The sequence below is a fragment of the Hyaena hyaena genome, unplaced genomic scaffold (assembly GCF_003009895.1).
Source record: "Hyaena hyaena isolate Hyena2069 unplaced genomic scaffold, ASM300989v1 scaffold_868, whole genome shotgun sequence".
Lineage (NCBI taxonomy): Eukaryota > Metazoa > Chordata > Mammalia > Carnivora > Hyaenidae > Hyaena > Hyaena hyaena.
In genome coordinates, this window is record NW_024081496.1 from 550042 (window position 1) to 573526 (window position 23485).

General features: G+C 39.3%; 1 protein-coding gene across 2 annotated transcripts; it reads left to right on the forward strand.

Moving 5' to 3' along the window:
• Nucleotides 1–1535: 1535 nt before the first annotated feature.
• Nucleotides 1536–21596, forward strand: ABRA (actin binding Rho activating protein). 2 transcript variants are annotated; one of them, XR_005526019.1, is made up of 3 exons: nt 1536–1546; nt 11388–11393; nt 21029–21086. XR_005526019.1 is itself a non-coding variant. In XM_039220135.1 (2 exons), the coding sequence occupies exons 1-2, from the start codon at nt 14592–14594 to the stop codon at nt 21504–21506; spliced, it is 1146 nt and encodes a 381-aa protein (XP_039076066.1). In that variant the 3' UTR covers nt 21507–21596. The 2 variants fall into 2 exon arrangements, 1 of the variants encoding a protein (XP_039076066.1); XM_039220135.1 differs by lacking the exons at nt 1536–1546; nt 11388–11393 and adding an exon at nt 14592–15259 and having other exon boundaries at nt 21029–21596.
• Nucleotides 21597–23485: the final 1889 nt, after the last annotated feature.

The following is a 23485-nucleotide window of genomic DNA, read 5'->3' on the forward strand; positions in this document are numbered from 1 at the left end:
GAAATTAACATAACTCAGACCTCCTGCCAGTATCCTAAAACTTAAAATAGTGAATTACCAATTGTCTGCCAGTTAGCTGCAATGCTTAAAAAGCATAGCCGGTGTTCCAAGACGGGAGCATGCCTCCAGTGCTGACCTTGGCACTGGGAGAAGGAAGGCAGAGGGACCAAGATAAATGCTTCCTGATTAAACTGCATATTGCAAAGCTGAAATCCTACCACAGATGCTAACCACCATGAGGTCATCTCTTCCCACATTTTTGAGCTATGCTCATAGCTCTACATTCCACACCCCATTTAATCTTCACAACAATCTTGTCAAATGCATATTTACACTTCCCCCCTGCATAGGGAATTCAGGCACAGAGAAGTTAAGTAACACACCCAAGGTCACACAACCAGCTGGTGACTGGACTGAACTTGATCCAAAGGCAGGCTCTCACTAATGCAGAGAAGAGAGAAGCACAATAGGGTGCTAAAGGGAAGTAAGAGGGCATCAGGCAAGAAGACTGTGGTGGAGTCAACGGTGGCTGCCCAAAAGATATGTCCACATCTTAACCCCTGGGATTTGTGAAGATGACATCATGTTTAATTTTATTTAGTTTTTAATGTTTGTTTATTTTGAGAGAGAGAGAGAGAGAGAGAGAGAGCGAGCGAGCAGGGAAGGGGCAGAGCAGGGGGAGAGAATCCCAACCAGATTCCAGCACAGCCAGTGCAGAGCCCAATGCAGGATTCAAACTCAAACTGTGAGATCATGACCTGAGCTGAAATCAAGAGTTAGATGCTTAACTGATGGAGCCACCCAGGTGCCGCTATGACATCGTTTTTAAAAGGGTGTTGCCAGATGTAATCAATTTGAGGATCTCAAGATCCTCCCGGATCATCTGGGAGGGCCCTAACTAAACCCACGGATAATCCTTACCTAAGACAAAAGCAAAGGAAGATTTGACACAGACAGAAGAGGAAAAGCCACAGACACAGAGGGGATGGCCACATAAAGACAGAGGCAGAGACTAGAGTGGTACTGTCACAAGCCACGGAAGCCTGCAGCCACCAGAAGCTGATGGAGACAAGAAAGGATAGTCCCCCCACGCTGGCGGCAATTTCTTACAGCAGTCCTTGCAAAACATTACGAAAAACAAAACAAAACAACAGTAACAGCAACAACAACAAAAACCCCTTAGGTTAACAAGGTGTGGAGTCCCGTGTAATTTTCCTGTGTGCCAGAGTCTCTGGCTGGGTGAGAAACACTGAGAGGGCACAGACACCCCTTCATTTGTCTCCGTACCTCTCACATGCATGGTATTTATGTGCAGCTGAATGAATGTTTATTGACTTGAGCCATGGAAATAGTTGCAAGTCCGGCAGGGGGATGCTGCAGAGGTTGCGAGCCGTCTGACAGCGAGCAGGGTGACCGTGGCAGGTCAGTCCCCTATAAAGGGACCAGACCAGACTGAAATGGTGTGTGTGGCTCTTCTGCAGAACTGAGGAGGATCAGGAGTCCTGCCCTCATTTGGCGGATGTAGATGTGTCCCTGGGAAAATTCAGTGCCACCAAATATTTTTGGCTCTTGACTTGTCAAAACGTAGTCATGGAAGTGGAGACAGGTTCCTATGAATTCTAAAATGGAGAAAATAGGAATAAATTTGAGGCCCTCCTACTATTCATTCTTTTGTTGGTTTATTTTTAATTTACCTTTTAAGTAAATTCATTTATAAAAAACACAAAGGTATGCAGGGACGTCTCTCTCACCCATCACCCATTGACTCACTGACCAAATACTTGTTGAGTGTCAGCCACGTGCACTGTTCTCAGTATCCTCAGTGCTTGGGCTACGTCAGTAAATAAAGCAGGTGAAATGACAGTTGGCCTTCATGTGCGACTGCACTAAGTTGAGGCACACTTCCTGGGGAAGGCCAGACTTGAGCAAGGACTTGAAGTAAGGCACTTTCCCCTACCACGTGCGTCACTATAGGTTTCTGAAAGCTTCCAGAGTTTCTCTGTGGCTATGGCAGCAAATTTAAACATATATTCTTTTCTCTTTTTTTTGAAAACAAATGACAGCGTATTATACTATATCTTGCTTGTTTTTATTTAATGTATCTTGGAGCTTTTTATCAGATAAGTTTCTTGATGGGAAAGCTTCCCTATTTACTTATTTTTGCACTACTGACTAGAAGATCCCTGTGTGAGTGGATATAATAATGGATTTAATCGGTTCCTTATGATGGACATTTAGGTTGGTGTTGATCCTTCACTCTTCTGAAAAACGCAGTAATGCATAACTTTGTACAAGTATCATTTGACTCTCTTGGATAATTTCCCAGAAGAGGAGTTTCTGGGTCAAAGCTATATGAATGAGTGATTCTGACAAATATTGCCAACTGCCCTCCATGGGGGTTTTACTGATGTTTACCTCCCGAACAGCAGTGAAGGAGGGTGTTTGTTTTCCACACGTGGCCAATAGAGTGTGATATAGAAGGTTTGTTTACTTATAAGTATTCTGGCCACTGCAAATGGGCAAAAAAGTGATAGTCTCATGTAATTTAAAATTTTAATTTGTGTCTTAGGAATAAGGGTGTGCTTAGGGACCATTTGCTTTTCTTTTCCAATGAACAATTTGTTCATATTTTTGCCCAATTTCCTACTGGGAAGTTGACCTTTTTCTCATTGATTTCAGTGTGCTTTTTATACACTATGGAGATTATTCTAAGAGTTGCAAATATTTCTTCCTGTATGTTGTCTTTTGGCTTTGTCTATAGTTGTTTCCCCTTTGTGTACACTTTTTTCCTTTTTTATGTAGTAACTTTATCAATATTTTTCTTTATGGCCTCTGGATTTTGAGATATTTAAAAAGACTATCCTCACCACAGATTTACAAAAGAATATTCTCATTTTCTTCTGGTATGGTTTCAGTTTTTATATTTAAATCTTTGATCTATTTAAAATATATTCAGGTACACAGTGTGAAAGATGAATCCAGCTTTTTCCCCAGCTGGCCCTCTTCTTGTCCATCGCCATCTTCTGAACGGTCTATTTCCCCTACCGATTGAATGCCTCTATCTTGTATTAACTTCTTACATGTAGTTGCGTTTATTTTCTTTCCTGCTGTAGCGGCTCTGTTTGTCAGTTCATATATCAATACTGTTTAATAATTGAAGTCTCCCTTTTTTTAGTGTTTTCCTGTCCCTTCTTGATTAATTTTCATATGATCTGTAGAATTAGTTCATCTCATTCTAAGGAGAGAAAAAAATATGAAATCATTGGACTGACTTTATCATAGAAATTATGTAAAGTCCTCCTATCCAAGATTATGTTGTTTTCTGTATTTTATTTTTTAAAGATTTATTTAAATTCCAGTTAAGTAACATACAGTGTAATATGAGTTTCAGGTGTACAATATAGTGATTCAACACTTCCACACATCGTCCAGTGTTCATCAGAGCAAGTGTCCTTAATCCCCATCACCTATTTAACCCATTCTCCAGTAACCATCAGTTTATTCTCTATGGTTAAGAGTCTGTTTCTTGGTTTGCCTCTCTCTCTCTTTTTTGCCCTTTGCTCCTTTGTTTTGTTTATTATATCCCTCATATAAGTGAAATTGTAGGCAATTTGTCTTTATCTTGTTTTGCTGGCATAATACTCTCTAGCTCCACCCTTGTCCTTGTAAACGGCATGATTTCATTCTTTTTTAAGGCTGAGTAGTATTCCATTGTATATACATACCACTTCTTCTTTATCCATTCATCAGTTGATGGACAGGACACTTGTGCTATTTCTGCAAATGACATTTCCAATTATGGTTTTGTCTTTATTGGGTTGTATTCTGTGCCTTTCCAGAATACTTTAAGGTATATAGTTTTTGCATATTTACTAGTAAGTTTATTCATAGATATTTTATCTTTATTGTTACCTTATTTGAAAAAAAATTTTAATGTTTATTTTGAGAGAGAGAAACAGAGTGGCGGGAGGGCAGACAGAGAGAGAGACACAGAATCTGAAGTAGGCTCTAGGCTCTGAGTGGTCAGCACAGGACCCAGCATGGGCTTTGAACTCATGAACCATGAGATCATGACCTGAGCTACAGTTGACACTCAACTGACTGAGCCACTCACGAGCCCCTATTGTTATTATAAATGGCTAATTTCATTATATCTTCTAAATAATTTTGTTAAATATATGAATGATACTCATTTATGCATAGTAATTATCTATCCTACCGTCCAAATGAGTTCTTACTCATCTTAAAACATTTTCCATTGATTCTTGAGTTTTCCAGGTACACATTCATATTCTTTGCAAATAATGATAGATTTATGTTTTACACTTTCATTTTTCTACCTACTCTAGTATCTTTTTCTTAGAGTAAACAGACTTCTGAATTTAATTTTTAAAAATTTTCCCTTTTATTTTTATTTTTTTAATATATACCTTTAATTGAAATCCAAGTTAGTTAATATAAAGTATTACATCTAGTATCTTTTTCCAAAATGTTTTTGTCTTTGCTAAGTGTCTTTCCACCTCTCCCATGAACTTTTTGTATCTGCTTTGAACTCCCTTCTTCTTCATAGAGACTCCTTTGTCTTTAAATTTATGGCTAAATGTTCACATATTTTCACCTGTTTTGGGGCAATGTTTTCTGGTGAATCTTCTTTGTTAGTAGATTTACTGTCCTTTTCCACATGTTTTTCTTAAAGTGTGTTTAGATTGATATTATGCCCATTTAAAACTTTTTTTCTTTTTACATCATTAAATGTGTTGAAGTTTTCTGAACTAGGCATTTAAAAAGGCTCCTATGAAGAGGCAGGAGAGACTAGAGTAGCTTTCCAGCCTTCAAATCCTAAGAACCTTCTATTGCTACCACAAAGATCAACCATCCTGTGGACATGGTGCATCCATGTAATTCTCTGTGCAGCCTTACTACCACTGCTTCTTTAAATCCATTGTTTCTCAAAGTTGAAGTTCAAGAGGGTTTTTATTGCCATTTCTGACACCAGATTTTCCCACTCACCATAGCAAACAAGTCATGTGGCCTTTTTACTAGATGGTGAACCACTTCCTTTCAGAAAATATGTTTTTGCAAAATCCTTCAACTTACCTTCTAAGAAGTATCCCTCTTGTCTTCATGCTAGATGGATTTAACCAATCTCAGCTAGTTTAGCAGTCCTTACACAAATGTCAGAGTCTGCAGATTATCTGTGTCCTATTTAGCTGAAGATCGAGTTTGAGAGTTTTTTAATTTTATTTTGTTCTTTTATTATTGTTTTTAAATTTTACCTGTTGGTTGAGATGACTTCCAGGAGAAGTTGGGGTATCTAGTATACGAAGCCATGTTCAAGAGCATGTCAGCATTTCCCCCCCTCAAAATAATAGCTTTTTCCTGAAACTTTCTAGCATAAAGTTTCAGGATTGGAAGTAGATTGTATAAAAAAATGCATGTTTATGGATGAGCTGTGTGAGTGTGGTATAATTATGATTACCTATTTCCTTTGGTCTTCTAAACTTTCTCTTTTTGCCATGACTCTCTCTCTCTTTCTCTCAACACATACACATATTTACACACACACACACACACACACACACACACACACACACACACAGAAGGGACATATATAAGATTATTAATAATATAGAAAGTTTAAATAAGTGGGAACCAAAATTCTCCTTGGATTTGGTAATGAGGAATTCATCTGTGACCTTTGTGGGCAGAAACCAGAATTGTGAGTTAAAGAAGTTGAGATGTGAACAAAAGATCATAAATTAAGGAGCACAGACTATGTTTCAAATACACATTTTTCCCCTCTTTATTGAAATATAATTGGCATAGTGAACGTTAAAGGTGCACAACCTATTGGTTTGATACACTGATATATTGCAAAATTATTACCATCACAGAGTGAGCTAATATCTGCATCAGGTCACATAAAGACACATGGCTATTAAGGAAAGGAAAGTTTTACAAAATCAAATAGAACGTCAGCGCTGAGAAACTATATTTAGACCTCCTTAAGAAGCTTGTTTAGAGGATGGTGTCACAAGATTGTGAAGTCCTGTCCTTTAAGGTGGAGGTGGAAAGCAAGAAGTAGGAAAGGTATTTGTGTTAGACCACAGTTATTAACAGTCCTGACTCCTAAGTCAGAGGGCATAGATTTGATCCTATTATAACTCTTGTTAGCTCTGGGACTTGGCACAACTTAGTCTCCATGATCCAAAGTGATGCCCTAATCTATATGAGTCCAGATCTTTCTCATGAGTCCTGCTCCCTGCCTTCTGGATAATTTAGCTTGGGTGTCCTGCAGGATCTCCAATATATCCAAATTTTAATTTAGTATTTGTCCAGTCTCCAAGCTTATTATCTCTGTATTTCCATTCTTAGTGAGTGCAACCATCTATGTAGAAATCCAAGCCAGAATAATCATGCTTATCTAAATCCCTTCATTTGTTTCACACATAGCTTCTCATTGTGACCAACTTGTGTTGATTCTAAGTCCTAATTTCACCTGTAGTACTTACCTCCTGCCCAACTTCACTGCTGCCATCTTGGAGTAGGTTTCAATTATCTCTTAACTACACTACTGCTCCCATATGGCCTCCACCAAGCTCCGTTGTACATGGCCTTGAGCCAGAATCCCCAGTTCAAATTTGTGAATCAGCATCCCAGGTAAAGGGGAGGGGAGACAGTTGGCAGAAGAGAAAGTGGGGACAGCTGTACATTGGCTGAAATTTGACACAATCACCATAGTAAACAGAGTGGGCACATGTGGGCACCTCTCCACTCTCCCACTTCTAATGGTTGAAACAATCTGGGTCTGCCTAATTTTGAATTAGTGAAATGAACCGACTGAAATTTCTGCATTAGAAGGACCTAAGTGTTATGGAAAAGAGGACACAGAACTTTCAGAGACACTCCCCACCCTACTCCCCCAGAACATCCTGCCCTTATGGTGGGGAACTTCCTCTGGATAAAAGAAAAAAATGCCCGAGTCTCTACTCTTGCACACACACCATCTTTGAATCTATCCTTCATACCACCAACAAAGTGAATTTATTGAAAAGTTTAATCTTGCCATTCTGCAGATCAAAATTTTACACTATTGGCATAAAACCTACATTTTTTTTTATCAGGGCTTTAAAATGCCTCTACAATCTGGTCCTGCCTATTTCTTCTCTAGCCTCAAACCTCACTTATCTCCTTTTTCAGTCTCCACTGCAGAAGAATGAAATACAGGAAGGTACTACTCCCTCTATTCCAGAAAAGGCAGCATTGCTCCTAAGAGGAGAACCTCTTTTGTTTTGAGAAAGACATTATTGTGTCTCTGGATTGTGCAGAGGCAGCAGCACCAAGCTTGGTGAGAAATGAGCAGGTTAAGACAAAGGGAAAGGGGGGGGGGGGGGCTGAAATCCCACCACAGGTGCAAGCTTAGAGATCAGTATGACAGAAGCAGTGATTAATGATGTAGAGGAGTCACAGGAGAAGTGGGCAGGGAGCTAACAAGGGGAGAGTTATAAGACTTTATAGACCATTGTGAGGATTTTGACTTTTATTCAAAGGCACAAATCAGAGAAGGATTTTGAACAAAGTGGTATGATTTCACTTATGTTTTTAAAGGATCTGGCTAATGTTGAGAATAGGTTGGACAAAGGTGGAAGCAGGGAGACTAGTTAAGAAAACTATGAAATAATCACACAAAAGCTGGTGGTGGCTTGAGCTGTGGATGGTCTAGGTGGGCAAGGGTGGGGAGGTAAGTGGCAGGAAACATGGTGAGAAAGGGTCAAATTCTGGACACTTTTGAAGGTGTATCCAACAGGATATACTAGTGGGCTGGATGTGGGTTATGAGCAAAGATAAGGGGTCAACGATTACTTCAGGTTTTTTGGCCTGAGCAGCTGGTAGAACAAAGTTGATTTTGAGCAGAAAAGAGGATGCTATGAAAAGCTCTAGGTGGAACTATTGAGTACTCAATTTGTACACATTAGGATTGAGCTAATCATTAGGCAGATATCCAGTAGAGATGACTACCAGGTTGCTGAGTGTACAAACATGGAGTAAAAGGGGCAGATGAGGCTGAAGATCTTTGTTTGGGAATTGTCATCATAGAGGTGGCTTTTGAAACTTTGAGATCACCAAGCAAGTGAGTATAGATTGAGCAAGGAAAAGGACCCAGGCTGAGCCTTGCCCAGTCCAATGTTAAGAAGCTGGGGAGGAGAGCAAGTAGCAGCAAAGGAGATTGAGAGGGAGCAGTGGTGATGTAGGAGAAAAACCTAGAGAGTTGTTTCCAGAAGTAAAGTGAAGAAAACATATGAATAAGAAATGACTATTCTAGTATGTCCAATGTAGCAGATAGGACAAGTATTTCTGGAACCAATGATTGATTTTTAGATTGAACACTATGGACATCATTGGTGACAGGAGAAGGATAGTTTTAATAAATTGTGAAGGTAAGACCTGTTTGGATTGAAGAAAGGAAGAATCAGAATGAGAGACAGGCGATACACACAATTCTTCCAAGAAGTTTTACTTAGGGGTAGTGGAGAAGTGGGGTGGGCATGGGGCCAAGAGATTACATTTTTTAAGGTAGAATAAATAACACTGTTAAGATTTACTTAGTTATAATAAGCATTTGTTTTCTGAATTAAGATGACTACAGTTGGATAATGGGTCTTGTGACATTTGTTCTCTGAAATTTTCTTTAGTCTCTGAAAATATATATAAAATTGTTACTGTTTACAATGTAAACATTTATACTGCATTATTCATACTGAGGTTTGATATGTAGCCTATGAGTCTAAGTTATTTACTTAGAAGATGGCATCATTATCCTCAATAACAGTATAAATAACAATATATGAAGATTCCATGTGGTACTCTTATAGAGTGGATTGGGCATTAGGCTGATTGCTTCACAAACTTCATCTTGTATAAACACAAAAACAACACAGGGGAAGAAATAATTATTGCCATTTTCAGACAAGGCAATTGAGTCTCAGAGAAGTTAATGAACTCTGCAAGGATATGGCAATTCTGAGAGAAGATCAAGAATGCAAAACCAGTGTGCCTGAACCCAGACCTAGGCTACTGATCACTATGCTGTTGAAGCCAATATGTTGAGTGTCTGCTGGACACATAGCTTTCTAGAATCTGGAATCATGGTTCTCAGTCCTGATGGTATGTTAGATTAAGGTGGTGCCAGACTCTACCCAAGACCTGTCTCTAGATCTAGCACTTTACCATCTGTAGTTCTTAAGGCCCCACAGGTGATCCCAATGTGATTTAAAATTCTAATGTGCTTCTCACTAATCAGTAAACCACTGAACTCTATATTCCAGGAGGTTCCAGGAAAGAGTTGAACTCAATGGAGTTGTCACTATCAAATAAGTGAGACCTCATCTGACCCTCATCATGCTGAGTGAAACCTTTTAGACACTGCCTTAAAAGCCTCACTATAAATTACCTTAAAATAAAACACTATAAATAAGCTTTCCCTTACAGCTTCCAGTCCCTACAAGTGACCCCACTTGACCCTCCCATCTGAAGACTCACCCCTGCCATGGGTGTGGTATTAATCCTGTCCTTCATCAAACAGAATTATTTAAGGAGCTTTAGTTTTCTAACCCCTTGACTCAACATCAAGGTATGAATGGCAATAACCACGTATCAAGTATTTACATGTGCCGGTCATGTTGTTGAGTGCCTTACACGTGTTAACTCATTTAATCTTCACCCTGACCTTATGAGGTAGATGCCCTGATAATACTCATCTTACTGATGAAGAAACTGAGTCATAGAGAAATTAAATAACATGGCCTAGGCCACCCTGGTAACCAGCAGAACCTAGATTTTCACTGGGTTCTGCTTGACCACAGAGTGCATGCTCCTGGTCACTCACGATGAAACATCTCCACAGGCATGTCCCAGAGTTTCCTCACTTCACCGTGGAGGCTTTTCCTTCTTACCACAAATCCTCCTCTTTTCCTGTTCTTTCCCAGCTGAAATCACTTCCTCACACCCATCATTTCAACTGATATCTCTAGATCATCCTTGATACCCATCACCCACAGCAATTAATTGGTCCCTATTAAGTCCCTTGGATGTTCCCCTCAGTGCCTCTCAAATCTTTCAGATCGTCATGTCTTTCTTTCCAAGATTAGTTTACTAACTCCTGTAAAGAGTCATCCTATCCTGTCTTGTCTTTTTCAATCCAGACTCCACTTCATTGGTTCTAGATGTGATCATTTGGTAAGGCCATTTAAGCATGGGGCTTAAACCCTTCAGTGATCCAATGAGTCCTATCTGATTAAACACTGGTTCCTGAGCAAGGTGTTCTTCACAATGTAGCTCCGACTTACTTCTCCAAAGGTCTGCCCTGCTGCTCCCTAGCCCATTGTCCTTACCTACAGACATTGTATGTTCTTCTCTCAAATTCATAAACTGAGGACTCACAAACAATCCCATCCAAAGACTTAGTACATCATATTGGTTCACCCAGTGTGTGCATGCGTGTGTGTGTGTGTGTGTGTGTGTGTGTGTCTTAACTGTTACCATTTTAAAAGTTGGGATATGGGACCTCATCAAGATAAAAAGCTGCACAGCAAAGGAAACAATCAACAAAATTAATAGGCAACCGACGGAATGGGAAAAGATAGTTGCAAATGACATATCAGATAAAGGGCTAGTATCCAAAATCTATAAGGAACTCACCAAACTCCACACCTGAAAACCAAATAATCCAGTGAAGAAATGGGCAGAAGACATGAACAGATACTTCTCCAAAGAAGACATCCAGGTGGCCAACAGACACATGAAATGATGCTCAGGGTTCCTCATCATCAGGGAAATGCAGATCAAAACCACACTGAGACACCACCTCATGCCAGTCAGAGTGGCTAAAATGAGCAAATCAGAGGATTCTAGATGCTGGCAAGGATGTGGAGAAACGGGCACCCTCCTACACTGTTGGTGGGAATGCAAACTGGTGCAGCCCCTCTGGAAAACAGTGTGGAGGTTCCTCAAAAATTAACAATAGAACTCCCCTATGTCCCAGCAATAGCACTGCTAGGAATTTACCCAAGGGACACAGGAGTGCCGATACACAGGGGCACATGTACCCCAATGTTCATAGCAGCACTCTCAATAGCCAAATCATGGAAAGAGCTTAAGTGTCCATCAACTGACAAATGGATCAAGAAGATGTGGTTCATCTGTACAATGGAATACTCCACGGCAATGAGAAAGAATGAAATCTGGCCATGTGTAGCAACGTGGATGGACCTTGAGGGTGTTATGCCGAGGGAAATAAGTCAGGCAGAGAAAGACAGATACTATACATTTTCACTTATAGGTGGATTAGGAGAAACTTAACATAGGACTATGGGGGAGGAGAAGGAGAGAAGATAGTGGGGGAGAGGGAGGGAGGCAAACCATGAGAGACTCTTGAATGCTGAAAACAAACTGGGGGCTTGATGTGGGTGGGGAGAGGGGAAGGAGGTGATGGGCATGGAGGAGGGCACTTGTTGGGATGAGCACTGGGTATTATATGAAAACCAACTTGACAGTAATCTATGAAAGAAAATTAAATTAAATTAAATTAAATTTTTAAAAAATTGGGAGGTTCATATAAAAATTCATATTCCTTACTTCTTTTGAAACATTACTTCACCAGTTGCCCATAATCTTCACTGCCCCACGTTGTACCCCCAAACCCAACTCACCTCACACATTTGAGTGACCTGCAATGACACTGCAGGCATTTGAGTTTGTGATCTCTACTCTGGGCTCTTAGAAGTTTTCTATGTATACCGTGTATCTTCATGTCTCTGTAACTTTGTTCACATTGTTTCTTCACATTACTTTCTCCACCTGGTAAGGCTCTCTTTATCTTTGAAAAAACAGACAAAGGATCACCAGTTTCATGAAGTTCTTCCAATAAAATCAGTCCCCTTTTCTCAATGATCATCCCATTAAGCTTTATTTATATTTCTAATGTAGCTCTACCCCAAACTATTAAAGCAGTTGTATGTATGTGTTCTCTTGGCTCGATTTGGAAACCTAGAAAGCAAGCTTCGTTTTGTTCTGCTTTCTCCCCTCACCCACATTGTCTACCATTGCTCTTCGCCCATTACATACATTTCATAAGCACTGAGTAAATTCAGTTCAAATTAGAAGCTCTTTTTTGTTCTGTATTGAAGTTTTTTTATTCCTATTTTTGTGAAACTGAATGATTAAAGGACTTAGTAGTTTATGTAGAAAGAATTAATGAAATTACTGTTTCATAAAAGCTTTAAGCAAATGTAGGTTTCTGAAGTAAGAGTATATAGCTGATTCTAAGGGTTGGCCCTAACTGACTTCTAGGTGCATAATGCAAAGAAGTATATAAATACAACTTCCTCCCCTCCCTAGGACTGCCCATAGGAATCAAGTAAAAACGAATATATTTCCAAAACACTTTCACACTTATGACACATTTCTTAGGTGGTAATTACTTCATTAATCACCTCCAGACCTTCACTAAAATTTCTAATCTCATGTTTTCATAGAAAACTCACATTGTAAACTGCTTATTCTACTATATCTTTACCTTTGAGACTCTATTTTCATTTCTTTTGCACTTTTTATTAAAATAGAATACTGTTCTCCTAAGAATCTAGATCTAGGTTGAGAAAGAAGATAGAACATATCTTATGAAATGCACAGTAGGTAGTATACAGCCCTTGCTTTAGGGAAGGAATCCCCAAATTACACATGAGGAGGAAACAAAAACTTACACTCCCTTCTGGAGAAGTAGGAATGGAGAGCCACAGGCCACAGTTGCCGTGGAAGTGAAATCTCAGAAGGAATGACCAGGTTCTGTCGGAAGCTGCCTCTGTTTTTTGCCAAGACCATCTGCTGACAGTCCCAAGCCCCAGGCAGCGGACTGCAGTGCCTGCTAATATTGAAACTCCAATAACATTTTACTGCCTCCACTTCGTCTCCTTCTATCAGAATTGAATGTGGAACAGGTGTGCATAGGGAAGCAGGAAAAATTCCCTGGACAGTTGTAAATTAGCCTGATCCTGGGCTAAGCTCATGCGCATCTCTAAAGAACCCCATTTCTTCCCAAGACATTCCAAGTAGGATGAAGGGAATCTAACAGGAATGGAACGGTCAGCAGTACATCTACATTCTGGGAAAGTATGCCAGAAATCTCAGACTCAGATTTAAACATTTGTAATAGTTTTCTTTCCCTGTGATCTGGCTGCCTCTTAATCAAGAAGGATTTCATCTCAGCTAACATCAAGAAGGATTTCATCTCAGCTAACATTATCAGATGCTGCTGAACTCTGAGTACACATCTGACAGATTTCTAGATAGAGTATTAAATCATCTCCCAAATTGTTTTAATCTTAGGAGGTAAATGACCTACATGATGAAAAACTGACATCAACATTTAAAAAAAATAAATTCATCTCACCATCAGAATTAACTGATTTTCATGCCCTTTTTTATGCTCTTAGCAGTTCTCAATCAATACTGATTCAGTGCTAAGCTCTAGAAGAGCATTTTTATCTGGTTTAGTATACTTTATATATGGGTCTTTTTCTCTCCAAATGACCTATCTAACCAGTCCTTTTTAAAAAGCGATATCTCAGTCTTTATTCTGAGAATGGAATGCCTGGATTTTTCTACATGAGCCTAAAGGAAATGTCTATTATTAAAAACAAAAGGTCAAGTGGGGGTTGCTTCTGATAGTGTTCACTAATTTTGTCTTTAAATGGTCTTTTTTGAAACAAAATATTTTTTCAACATATTTGAAAAGATTCTTTGTAATAATAATTTATGAAAGTCAGCGTGTTTTTAGGTCTTAATTTAAAGATTTAAGAAAACAATTGGACCAAAGATTTGACCATTGTCTTATATATCAATATGACCTGTCTATACAACAATTCAAGCTTAGGACTGGAAAACCTGGCCCTTGTCTTCCCCTTACCTGGGCCTCAGTTTTCTCATCTGGAAAATAAAGTCTGGATGAGCTGGTTCTAAGGTCTGCATCAAACAGAGGTGAAGACAAAACAAAAAGGTAACAAAAATAAAAAGCACAAATTTTGAATCAGACAGATCTGGGTTTGAATTGCAGATATTATTAGCTGTTGGAAGTTAGATCTCATTTTATTCCTCTATCAAACGGGACTAATTAACAGCCATTTTGAGATTTAAGTGAGAACAAGCCTATAATATTCCTAGAACAATTTGTGCACATATTTATTGCTGCTATAAATGGTAGGACCATAATTTAAGGTCAAGAACATAAGGCTGAGCACATGATCAAATCTAGTAATTTCCACTCTGGCACTGGAGAAGAAAAGGAGTGCATATCACTGTCCTTTACCAGCAGAGATGTCCCTCTGCTGTGATGAAACTGGAGATGTCAGGGTTTAAAAAAAGCACATCATCAGGGGGAAGGCACCACATCTCGGCAAGAAATGTTTCACATAGTTTCCACGGTCACCAAACCCTTCCCGCCCCACACCCTGCTTCTATTTAAATCCCAGTCACTCCACAAGTGCTCACTCATTTCAGCCAGTGCCCAGGCTACCGGCAGAGAAGAGAAGGGTGGCATGGCCCCGGGAGAGAAGGAAAGAGAGGAGGGCCCAGCCAAGCGTGCTCTCCGGAAGGTTCGCACAGCCACCCTGGTTATCAACTTGGCCCGAGGTTGGCAGCAGTGGGCAAATGAGAACAGCATCAGGCAGGCCCAAGAGCCCTCAGGCTGGCAGCCAGGGACCACCCAGGATGCATCCCAAGCTCCTAAACCAGTGATCTACCCTACCCCCCACCAGAAAGCTCAGAGCACCCCAAAATCTCCCTCCAAAAAGCCAGAGGGACTTGGAGATGGACAGAGCGCAGAGGGGGCCGCTGAAGTCTCTCATATCAAAAGGAGAGAGGTGACCAAAACAATTGTCAGCAAAGCTTATGAGAGAGGAGGGGATGTGAGCCACCTTAGCCACAGATATGAGAAGGACAGTGACATGCCTGGAGCGGGGCAGCAAGAAGATGAGATTGACAGAATCCTCCACAGCCATGGCTCCCCAGCGCGGAGGAGAAAATGTGGCAACATGGTATCTGAGCTGACCAAAGGCTGGAAAGAGATGGAGCGGGATGAGCCCAAGTGGAGGAGCGACAGCCTAGACACAGAGGACAGCGGCTACGGAGGGGAGACCGAGGAAAGGCCCGAGCAGGACGGAGAGCAGGTGGTTGCCACCAGAATCAAACGCCCTTTGCCTTCCCAGTAAGTGAATGCTCCCTTCAGCTCCTCACACTGCTTTTGAGCTGCAACCAGCCATGGGGACCGAGCGAGCGGGGAAACACTACCGAGGTTAGAATGAGAATCTTACAGACTGGGCAGGCAGCGAGGCCCTGGGGGGAAGGCATGCCCCGGGCCAAAGGGGCAGTGCCCAGCTACACACGGGCCTTTGGGTCGAGGGCCCTTACTAATTTGTCTCTCCTTTTTGTTTTAACTGAATACTCAAGTTTTAGCCTCAACAAAGACAAAGCCACCAGAGAAGGTTGTCTGTTTTGGGCACAATTTTAAAATACACTCTAGGATGAGTAACAAATTGGCTTATTTCTCTGCAGAAAACAGCACTTGTCGGTAGAGCGGGAAAACCGTTCCCTTGTCTCAGACCAGTCTGTAGTATTATCAGGAGGCACATCACCTACATAGTGCCTGTGAGGCAAAGGTCTCTTTGAGCCAGTCAACAGGTGGAAGGCTGCTATGTAACTCCAGAGTAAGCTCTGAAGTCAGATAGACCCAAGTTTAAGTTCCAGCTGTACCTCAACTATAGTTAACAATACTGTGTTACATACTTGAAAGTGGCCAAGAGAGTAGATTTTACATGTTCTCAACACACACACACACACACACACATGCACACACACATGCACACACACGCACACGCACTGGTTATTTTTCTAAGGCAGTAACCTTTGGGGATACAATCTGCTGTATTTGGAGACGTAAATGAGGTAAGTTTCAGAAAAAGTTTGTTCTGTCACTAAACAAAAACAGACATGCTATTAAAACTAGATCATTAAAATATCACAATCCTAAAACATTTAGATGTCAAAGACACACACCTACACACTCACACACACAGAGTCAAACTGATACATGTATTCAGACAAAAAAAATATAAGCTGTCTTTTAAGACACTACACCTCCACACAGGAGAAAGGCAGGCTATCACCACAGCTGTAGAATATCAAAATACGTGAAAAGTCTCTGATATGATGAATGCTTATAAACCAACCCCCTCTTGGAACATTAGATGTGTAGGTGTGTTTTTTAAATTTAATGAAATGAAGTGAAGAACAAAACTGATTACCTATTGACAAAAACTATCTTATAGTTTGTGACTTTAAAGGTGTCTTGAAAGAGAACTACAATGTCACATGCTTCCAGGAAAAATGAAATGCCTAATCTAGATAATCGTAACAACCTTCATGCATTTAATGTATGCCATGGGTATTTCACATGCTTTGTCCTTTTCTGAGGCAGGCATTATCCTCCCATTTTAGGGATCAGAAGGGGTTCCTCTGAGCTAAAGCTCAGAGGGGACGTTTATCCAGCAAGTTTGTGACACAGCTGAGATGCGCCTGTCTCCAAATGCGATGTTTTGAAATCAAACATGGTGCTAACTCTCATGCAGTGCCTTGAGGATGTGTTAAGAGATCTGGATCTGTGTTCTACTTATGTTAATACCGAAATTCATTATCAGAAATAATTATTCCACCAGAACATATGGAACCGCAGTCTAATTCTGGCCTGTGGATTTTGAGTGTGGGAGTGTGTGTGCTAGAAATGGAATAGAACCTAACAGAATAAGGAGAGAAGATGGCACAGTGAAGGTCTTCTGTCAGCATGCTTTGGATTGGCCAGAAGTAGGAAGGTGACAGCTGGGATCCATTTCCAATGCATGCACGCTTCTTTCTTTGGCACTTGTTTATGTGTATTCTTATGTTTATTCGTTTAATCCTCATAATATTCTCATGGGGTAAGTATACTTATCATCCACATTTGATAGGTGGGGGCATAATACAAAGACATACTAGAAAATTTGTATAAGATTGTGCAGCCCAAGGGATTGGAACCCAGGCATTCTGGCTTCCAATCCTACCCTCTTCACCATACTCTAGACTATTTCACCCGGAAGTGAGGACTTGCACACAGGACCCTTCACAAGTTCCTAAAATCAGACATGTACACGGATACCTTCTTAGTGTGATGGGGAGGTGCATAAGCTTTGAATGAGAGACACTGAGGTTCGAATTTACTTTGGGAAATCCTCTCTATTCTCATCTAAAAAACAAAAGGACATAACCTATAGAGTTATTTTGATATTAATATGCAAAGCAATGGACCCGGAGGAATTCTTTAATAAGTTATATGCATTATAATGCAGGGGGCCAGCCATGGTGATCCCAGCCCTACAGGGCACTAGGAGACTGGTCCTCAGGGTTGGAGTGGAGGAGTGGGATGAAATCCCTTCTCTCCTCCTTGGGTTCCTTTCTCTGAGTCTTGGAGTACACAGGGTACCAGAATGTTGTATGCAGAGACAGCATCTCTTAATGTCAGCAGTAACCCTAGCTGTGCTCAGGAAGCTGCAGCAGAAGCCTGGGGGGACTCTCAAATACTGCCTGAGAAATGAGTGTGGCATTATTGAGTAAGCCTCTATGAAAGGGGGTTTTGTTCACTTCCTTTTAATCCTCAGCACCATTCTTTATCCATATCCACCAATAGGGAGACAATTATGTATCACGAATGCTTAAGTAGAAAGAAAGAATTTTCTTGGTGGTCAGGATGTTCCATGGATAACAAAAATGAACAAGTCAGATTTGGTAAAGCGTAGGGATATTTACTAAAAGAGTTTTGCTAATCTATGAAAACGGTTTCTATTTTATTCTGTATTTTTAAAATAGTGTTTTGATCACATGGCCACATGACTTGTTTGGTCCAGCTCCTTTAGACAAAAGGAATTGCATCCCCTCTTCAATACAAAATGGTGAGATCTCCTGTACGAAAGTGTCAAACATCCATTTATCCTCTCTGCCAAGTCATATTCAGCACAAACAATACTAATTGAGTATAAGAATGCCATTTTATAGAGAAGGGAATTCATAGAGAGACATTAAGAAATGTATCCAAATCATAGAGTTAGTAAGTGATGAAGTTGGGAAGGCTGATGACAGAGCTTATGTTCTTAACCATGGATCCTCTGAGAAGCTACTGATTCTCTCAGCAGAGAACAGACTCAAGATATAAAATGAAGGCAAAGTGCTAGCTAAATTAATGAATCCTAATAATACCCAACGTGTAAGGTTTAGGTACAACTATATTGAAGGGTTTTACTAGAAACAGAGGCCAAAGTATGGCTTTCTGCTATTTGATGCCAATTCCAGAGCGGGCAACCCTTTCTACAGACTCTGAGGACAGTTACCAATCTGCAAGAAGAATCACAGGCCTGGTTCTCAAACCTGATTGATGGCAGAAAGAGGTAAATGTGACCCTGTGAATGTCATGCTTCCATTAATCAAACTGGCTCTACTTCTTGTGGAGAGGAGTAAGTGGATCGATGCACAGAGGAGCAAATTCTTGGCAGCTCTTGTCTGGGAAGTTGGAAAGGAATTATTTGGTTTCCTGACACAGAAATGTCGCTGTGCTAAAAGGAGAGATGCCCCCTCTCTGAAGGAGAGTCATATGCAGGGGTGACAGTGAGAGCAGATCTCTGCTTTCTTCACGCAGACCCAAGACCTAGACCAGAAAACACCACCTCCAGGCCCCCTGGCATTTTGAAGCATCGGTTGGTGATGCAGGTGAAGGCCATCTCCCAGGGTGTTTCCAGTGTCAATGAACTTGGTTAGGTTTGAAATATGCCTTTCAAAACTTGTATTTCCCATGGGGTTTATTCATATTTAATAACTTACCCGTATAATTATTAGTCCAAAATGAAAAAGCCTCAGAGAGTTGGTTCCTGTATTCTCATTATGTTGCTGAAAATCCTATTCACACAAGAAAGCAACACCCAAAGTGATGTCACTTTTAAAGTTGACTGATAGTTCAGAATTTATTTCAGTAAATGAAAGTACACTTTTCAATTAGAATGCTTATAATGTCTAGTAGAATTAGTTACTATGCACATAATAGGACAGGGAAGATATTTGTTGTTTGTAAGAAACTTTGTTTACTAATAATGAAACTAAGAAGGAAAGTTTAGATTAAATATTAAATATCACTATTAAATATGGGTGCTATGTCAGTCTTTGAATATTGCATTGCTTTCTATAAACATAAACTAGACTGCATTTCTGAAGCTCAGTCTAAACTTCTAAACTACTATTTACATTGTTACTTGGAAATACAAAAAAAAAAACCCCAAAAACTTTTGTCCACATGGCTACAAAGAATAGCAGTGTAATGCGTATCAGCGTATCCCTAGCTTGAGCTCTGTTTTAAAGAAACTGAATGCAGCATAGTTTTGAATACCACAAAGCATGGAATTAGTGAAAGCTCGCCATCTAGTGGTTGTTATTCCTCTTTTGAAAACTATGCTGATAGAAGTATACGTGTCTCCCTACCCACATCTGTGTTTCCTGCATTTGGAAAACCAGATTTCAGGAAGTGAGATTGGATAGCGAGGAATACCCACATCTGACTTGTAGCTGGGTTTAGAAGAGAAAGCTGTGAGAGTTTGTATAGGAGGGGCTACTTAGCTCAGGCAGGCTGTTCACACCAGCAACTTCAGTGAGGCTCTGTGGCTCCGATGCCAGGGCTTCCAGACATAAGACCACTTGCTCTTGGAGAGAAGGAAGGGTGGGTCACTTCTGACAATGAGGAATCTCCGATTTCTAGATAGTCCAAGAGTTCATGCTTTACTTGTGAAGACAAAGAGACCTAGGAGAAAAGAGTCTAGGAGACTGGAGCTATGTATAGAAAAGACAGAGAAATCCTTTACAGATAAACTTTACCTCTATTAAAATTAGGTCTGCACCTTCATGATACTACTGGTCTACATTTTGCAATGCTGTTTTTTTTTTTTTTTTAATAAGAAAATGCATTCCAAACTACAAGGAAAAGACACACATATCTGAAACACAACTTATCTACTTATTCGACACTATACCCCCGGGATAAGTGACATCACAGTGGGAAAGAGCATGGACTTGAGTCTCAGATAGCTGGTATTTGAATACTGCCTTTGTCACTGGTTTAGGGCAATATTTCACAGTAGTGACACACAGGTCTGGTTCAAATCCCAGCACCATCACTTCACACTTTTGTGTCTTTAAGCAAGTTACTTAGCCCCTGTGACCTCAGTTTCCTCATCTGTGAAGAGAGGTTAGTAGTACCAATCTCATAGAATGGTTATAGGAATGTTAATAAAAAGTGTTTAGAAGAATGCCAGCACAAAGTATTCAATAAACGTTACTATTGCTACCTATTGTCTTCTACCTATACAACTTGATATTCCAAAATTTGTGGCACATCGTTGATACTAGTATAAATATGCTCTCCTAAAAATCCATATATGAACATGTATACATAAGTAAGTGGTACAATATACGTGTGCTAGTATAGCAAGCCTTGTTTTGAGGAAATGACTGGTTTCTGAAGTCCTATACAAAGTACTTTCTCTTAATACATTCATATGATTTCAATTCTACAATGTTACTATCATGCAATTTTAAGACACACATATTTACATTATATATGTATAAGGAAGCTTTTTCCTTGAAATAGAGTTTAATATTTTCATGGTCTACCAAAATAAGAACAATGGTGGTTGTCAACTATCCTTGAAAAAAAAATAATAAAGAACAATGGTGTGACTGTTCTAAATGTTCTTCCATCGTTTCTAATTTTTGTATTGTGGTTATATTTTGTTTATAATGAAAAAATTAGATGTACATTAAGATGCACATGTGTAGGAAGTACAAGGAGAAAGCAATACTTGGATGTTAAATATCAATATCTTGATCTTTCACCATCTCTCCCTTTTAGGGCAAATAGATTTACAGAGAAACTCAGCTGCAAGGCCCAGCGGAAATACAGCCAAGTGAACAACCTGAAAGGAAGATGGCAACAATGGGCTGATGAGCACATACAGTCACAGAAGCTCAATCCTTTCAGTGAGGAGTTCGATTATGAGCTGGCCATGTCTACCCGCCTGCAAAAAGGGGATGAAGGCTATGGCCGTCCCAAGGAGGGGACCAAAACTGCAGAAAGGGCCAAGCGAGCTGAGGAGCACATCTACAGGGAGATCATGGACATGTGCTTCATCATCCGCACAATGGCCCACCACAGACGAGATGGCAAGATTCAGGTTACTTTCGGAGACCTCTTTGACAGATATGTTCGTATTTCAGATAAAGTAGTGGGCATCCTAATGCGTGCCAGGAAGCATGGACTGGTTGACTTTGAAGGGGAGATGTTATGGCAAGGCCGAGATGACCATGTTGTGATTACTCTACTCCAGTGAACCTTCAACTACAAAAGCCAGACTTGACTCACTGTTGTCTTAATGCTAAATGCTAATGTAGTAAAAATTAAAATGCAGACTTCTCTGTAATAAGTTAGGAAATATTAAACATTTTTTACATAAATGACTTTTTGGCACTCTATTTTTGAGGTAGTTTGAAGATTTTGAGGAGGCATACACAAAGCATTTCAGAAAGCACACAAAGTGTTACTAGTATATAATAATAGCATAAGTATTTGAAGTTCTACTTACCTTTTAGGCAAAAATATTTGGCTATTAACTGCAGAAATTATTAGAGATCTTTAAATAAACAATTACTATGTCTAAGAAAGACTAACTTCAGGTAAATATTAGCAGAACATATTAAGATGTATCTTTTTGGGGGAAAGAATTCCGTTAAATTTGGTGAAACTAAAAATTTTCTAAGAAGCTTGACTTTGTACTATTATTTCTATCAAAGCATCACTCATACAATAAACACAAGTAAAAAGCATTCAAATAAGATGTTGAAATTGCTGAAATTTCTCTGTGAGGTTGGAATTTTAAAGATTTCCAATAGGAATTAGTCATCCTTCTGTATGATTTGCACAAACCACATAAAAACAAATATTACTGGTGTTTTTAGAGCTGGTACGTTCACCTTCACTGGGAAAGTACAGCACAAGTGAGAGATTCAAAATTACCTACTTTTGTGGGACTTCTTGGAGAAGAAGTTTTTTTCTCAAAACCTTAATGAGTCATGATGCTTACATGTATGTTGATATACAATGAAGTAGGCATACAGAGAATTCTACAGTGGAGTAGAATGTTCAGTGTAGAAGAATCTGATAGAATAATTGGTTGGTAAATTAGAAACAGATTTGAGCCATTTTAATTTTATGTTCTACAAACTTTATGAAATATCTAAAAGTTGTGAAATGGTAATATTAGTTTTGCCAAAGTGAAAAAAAGCTGTTTAATATGGCAGAGAATTTAGTGGGTATTAATCTGCTATTTATTTTTTTCTCAGATTTAATGTGTCTTAGAAAATTCTAAAAACAATAACATGTGAGGTTACAATTCTTACCAAATACAACGAAAGTTAGTAAATACTGCGGTACTTTTGTGTTAAATACAGAACTTAATGTCAAATTATGATACCTCCAAATAATAGACACTTGTAATATATTAGGTTTAATATAAAGTATGGATTAAACTACTATAGGAATTATCTTTGTTTTCATGTATGATTCTCTTTCAAACTGAAAGTTGCAATATCTTCTTAAAGAAGGATGTGCATTTTTGTGTCCATGATAGATTTTGTTAAATTACAAATTAATGACAAAATTTTTAAATAGAATTTCATATAAGATGTATACTCTATCACAGTGAAACCTATGTCAACATTTGAAGTCATGCACAAGAATAAAATATTTTCTATATTTTCTATTATTTATATATTACATTAATATATGTTGTAATGAGATATTCCACAATACCATTTTCTTGTGTTTGAAATACAACAAAATTATAGAGTACAAGTGGGTTACTTCTAGTTCAGTAGAATATTCAGACCAAGGCTTCAAAAGAATCTCCTCATATTCAACTCTGGGCAGTAACAGTTTATGCAGGCACTGACACAGATTATTTAAACTCTAGTATATTTGAATTTGAAGATGGAGTTAGAAAGTCTTCTCAGAGAGGCTACGTGAACACTCAGCTGAATAATGTGTGGCTGTGAAGTGAGAAAGCTAGTTTCCTTAGAGGTAATGCCTGCTATACGACAGGTTTTTATCCCCAAACTCCATGATAAGAAAATGTATAGTTGGAAAACTTAGAGATTTTAGAAAAGAAAAGATAAGAACTCAGATGGCAAAAGTCCTCATAGTTATTTTTTATAGTCGTCAAAATAATGTATGAAATAATTACACATGAAAAATACACCATCAATAGCATTTTACCAATGGTAATTTTAAATCCCCAATAATAAGCACTATAAA

Bases quoted from the DNA above. Each gene is read 5' to 3' on its own strand.
- ABRA (XM_039220135.1), top strand. From the start codon at position 14,592: ATGGCCCCGGGAGAGAAGGAAAGAGAGGAGGGCCCAGCCAAGCGTGCT. The intron at 15,260-21,028 runs GTAAGTGAATGC...TCTCCCTTTTAG, and splicing joins AAACGCCCTTTGCCTTCCCA to GGCAAATAGATTTACAGAGA.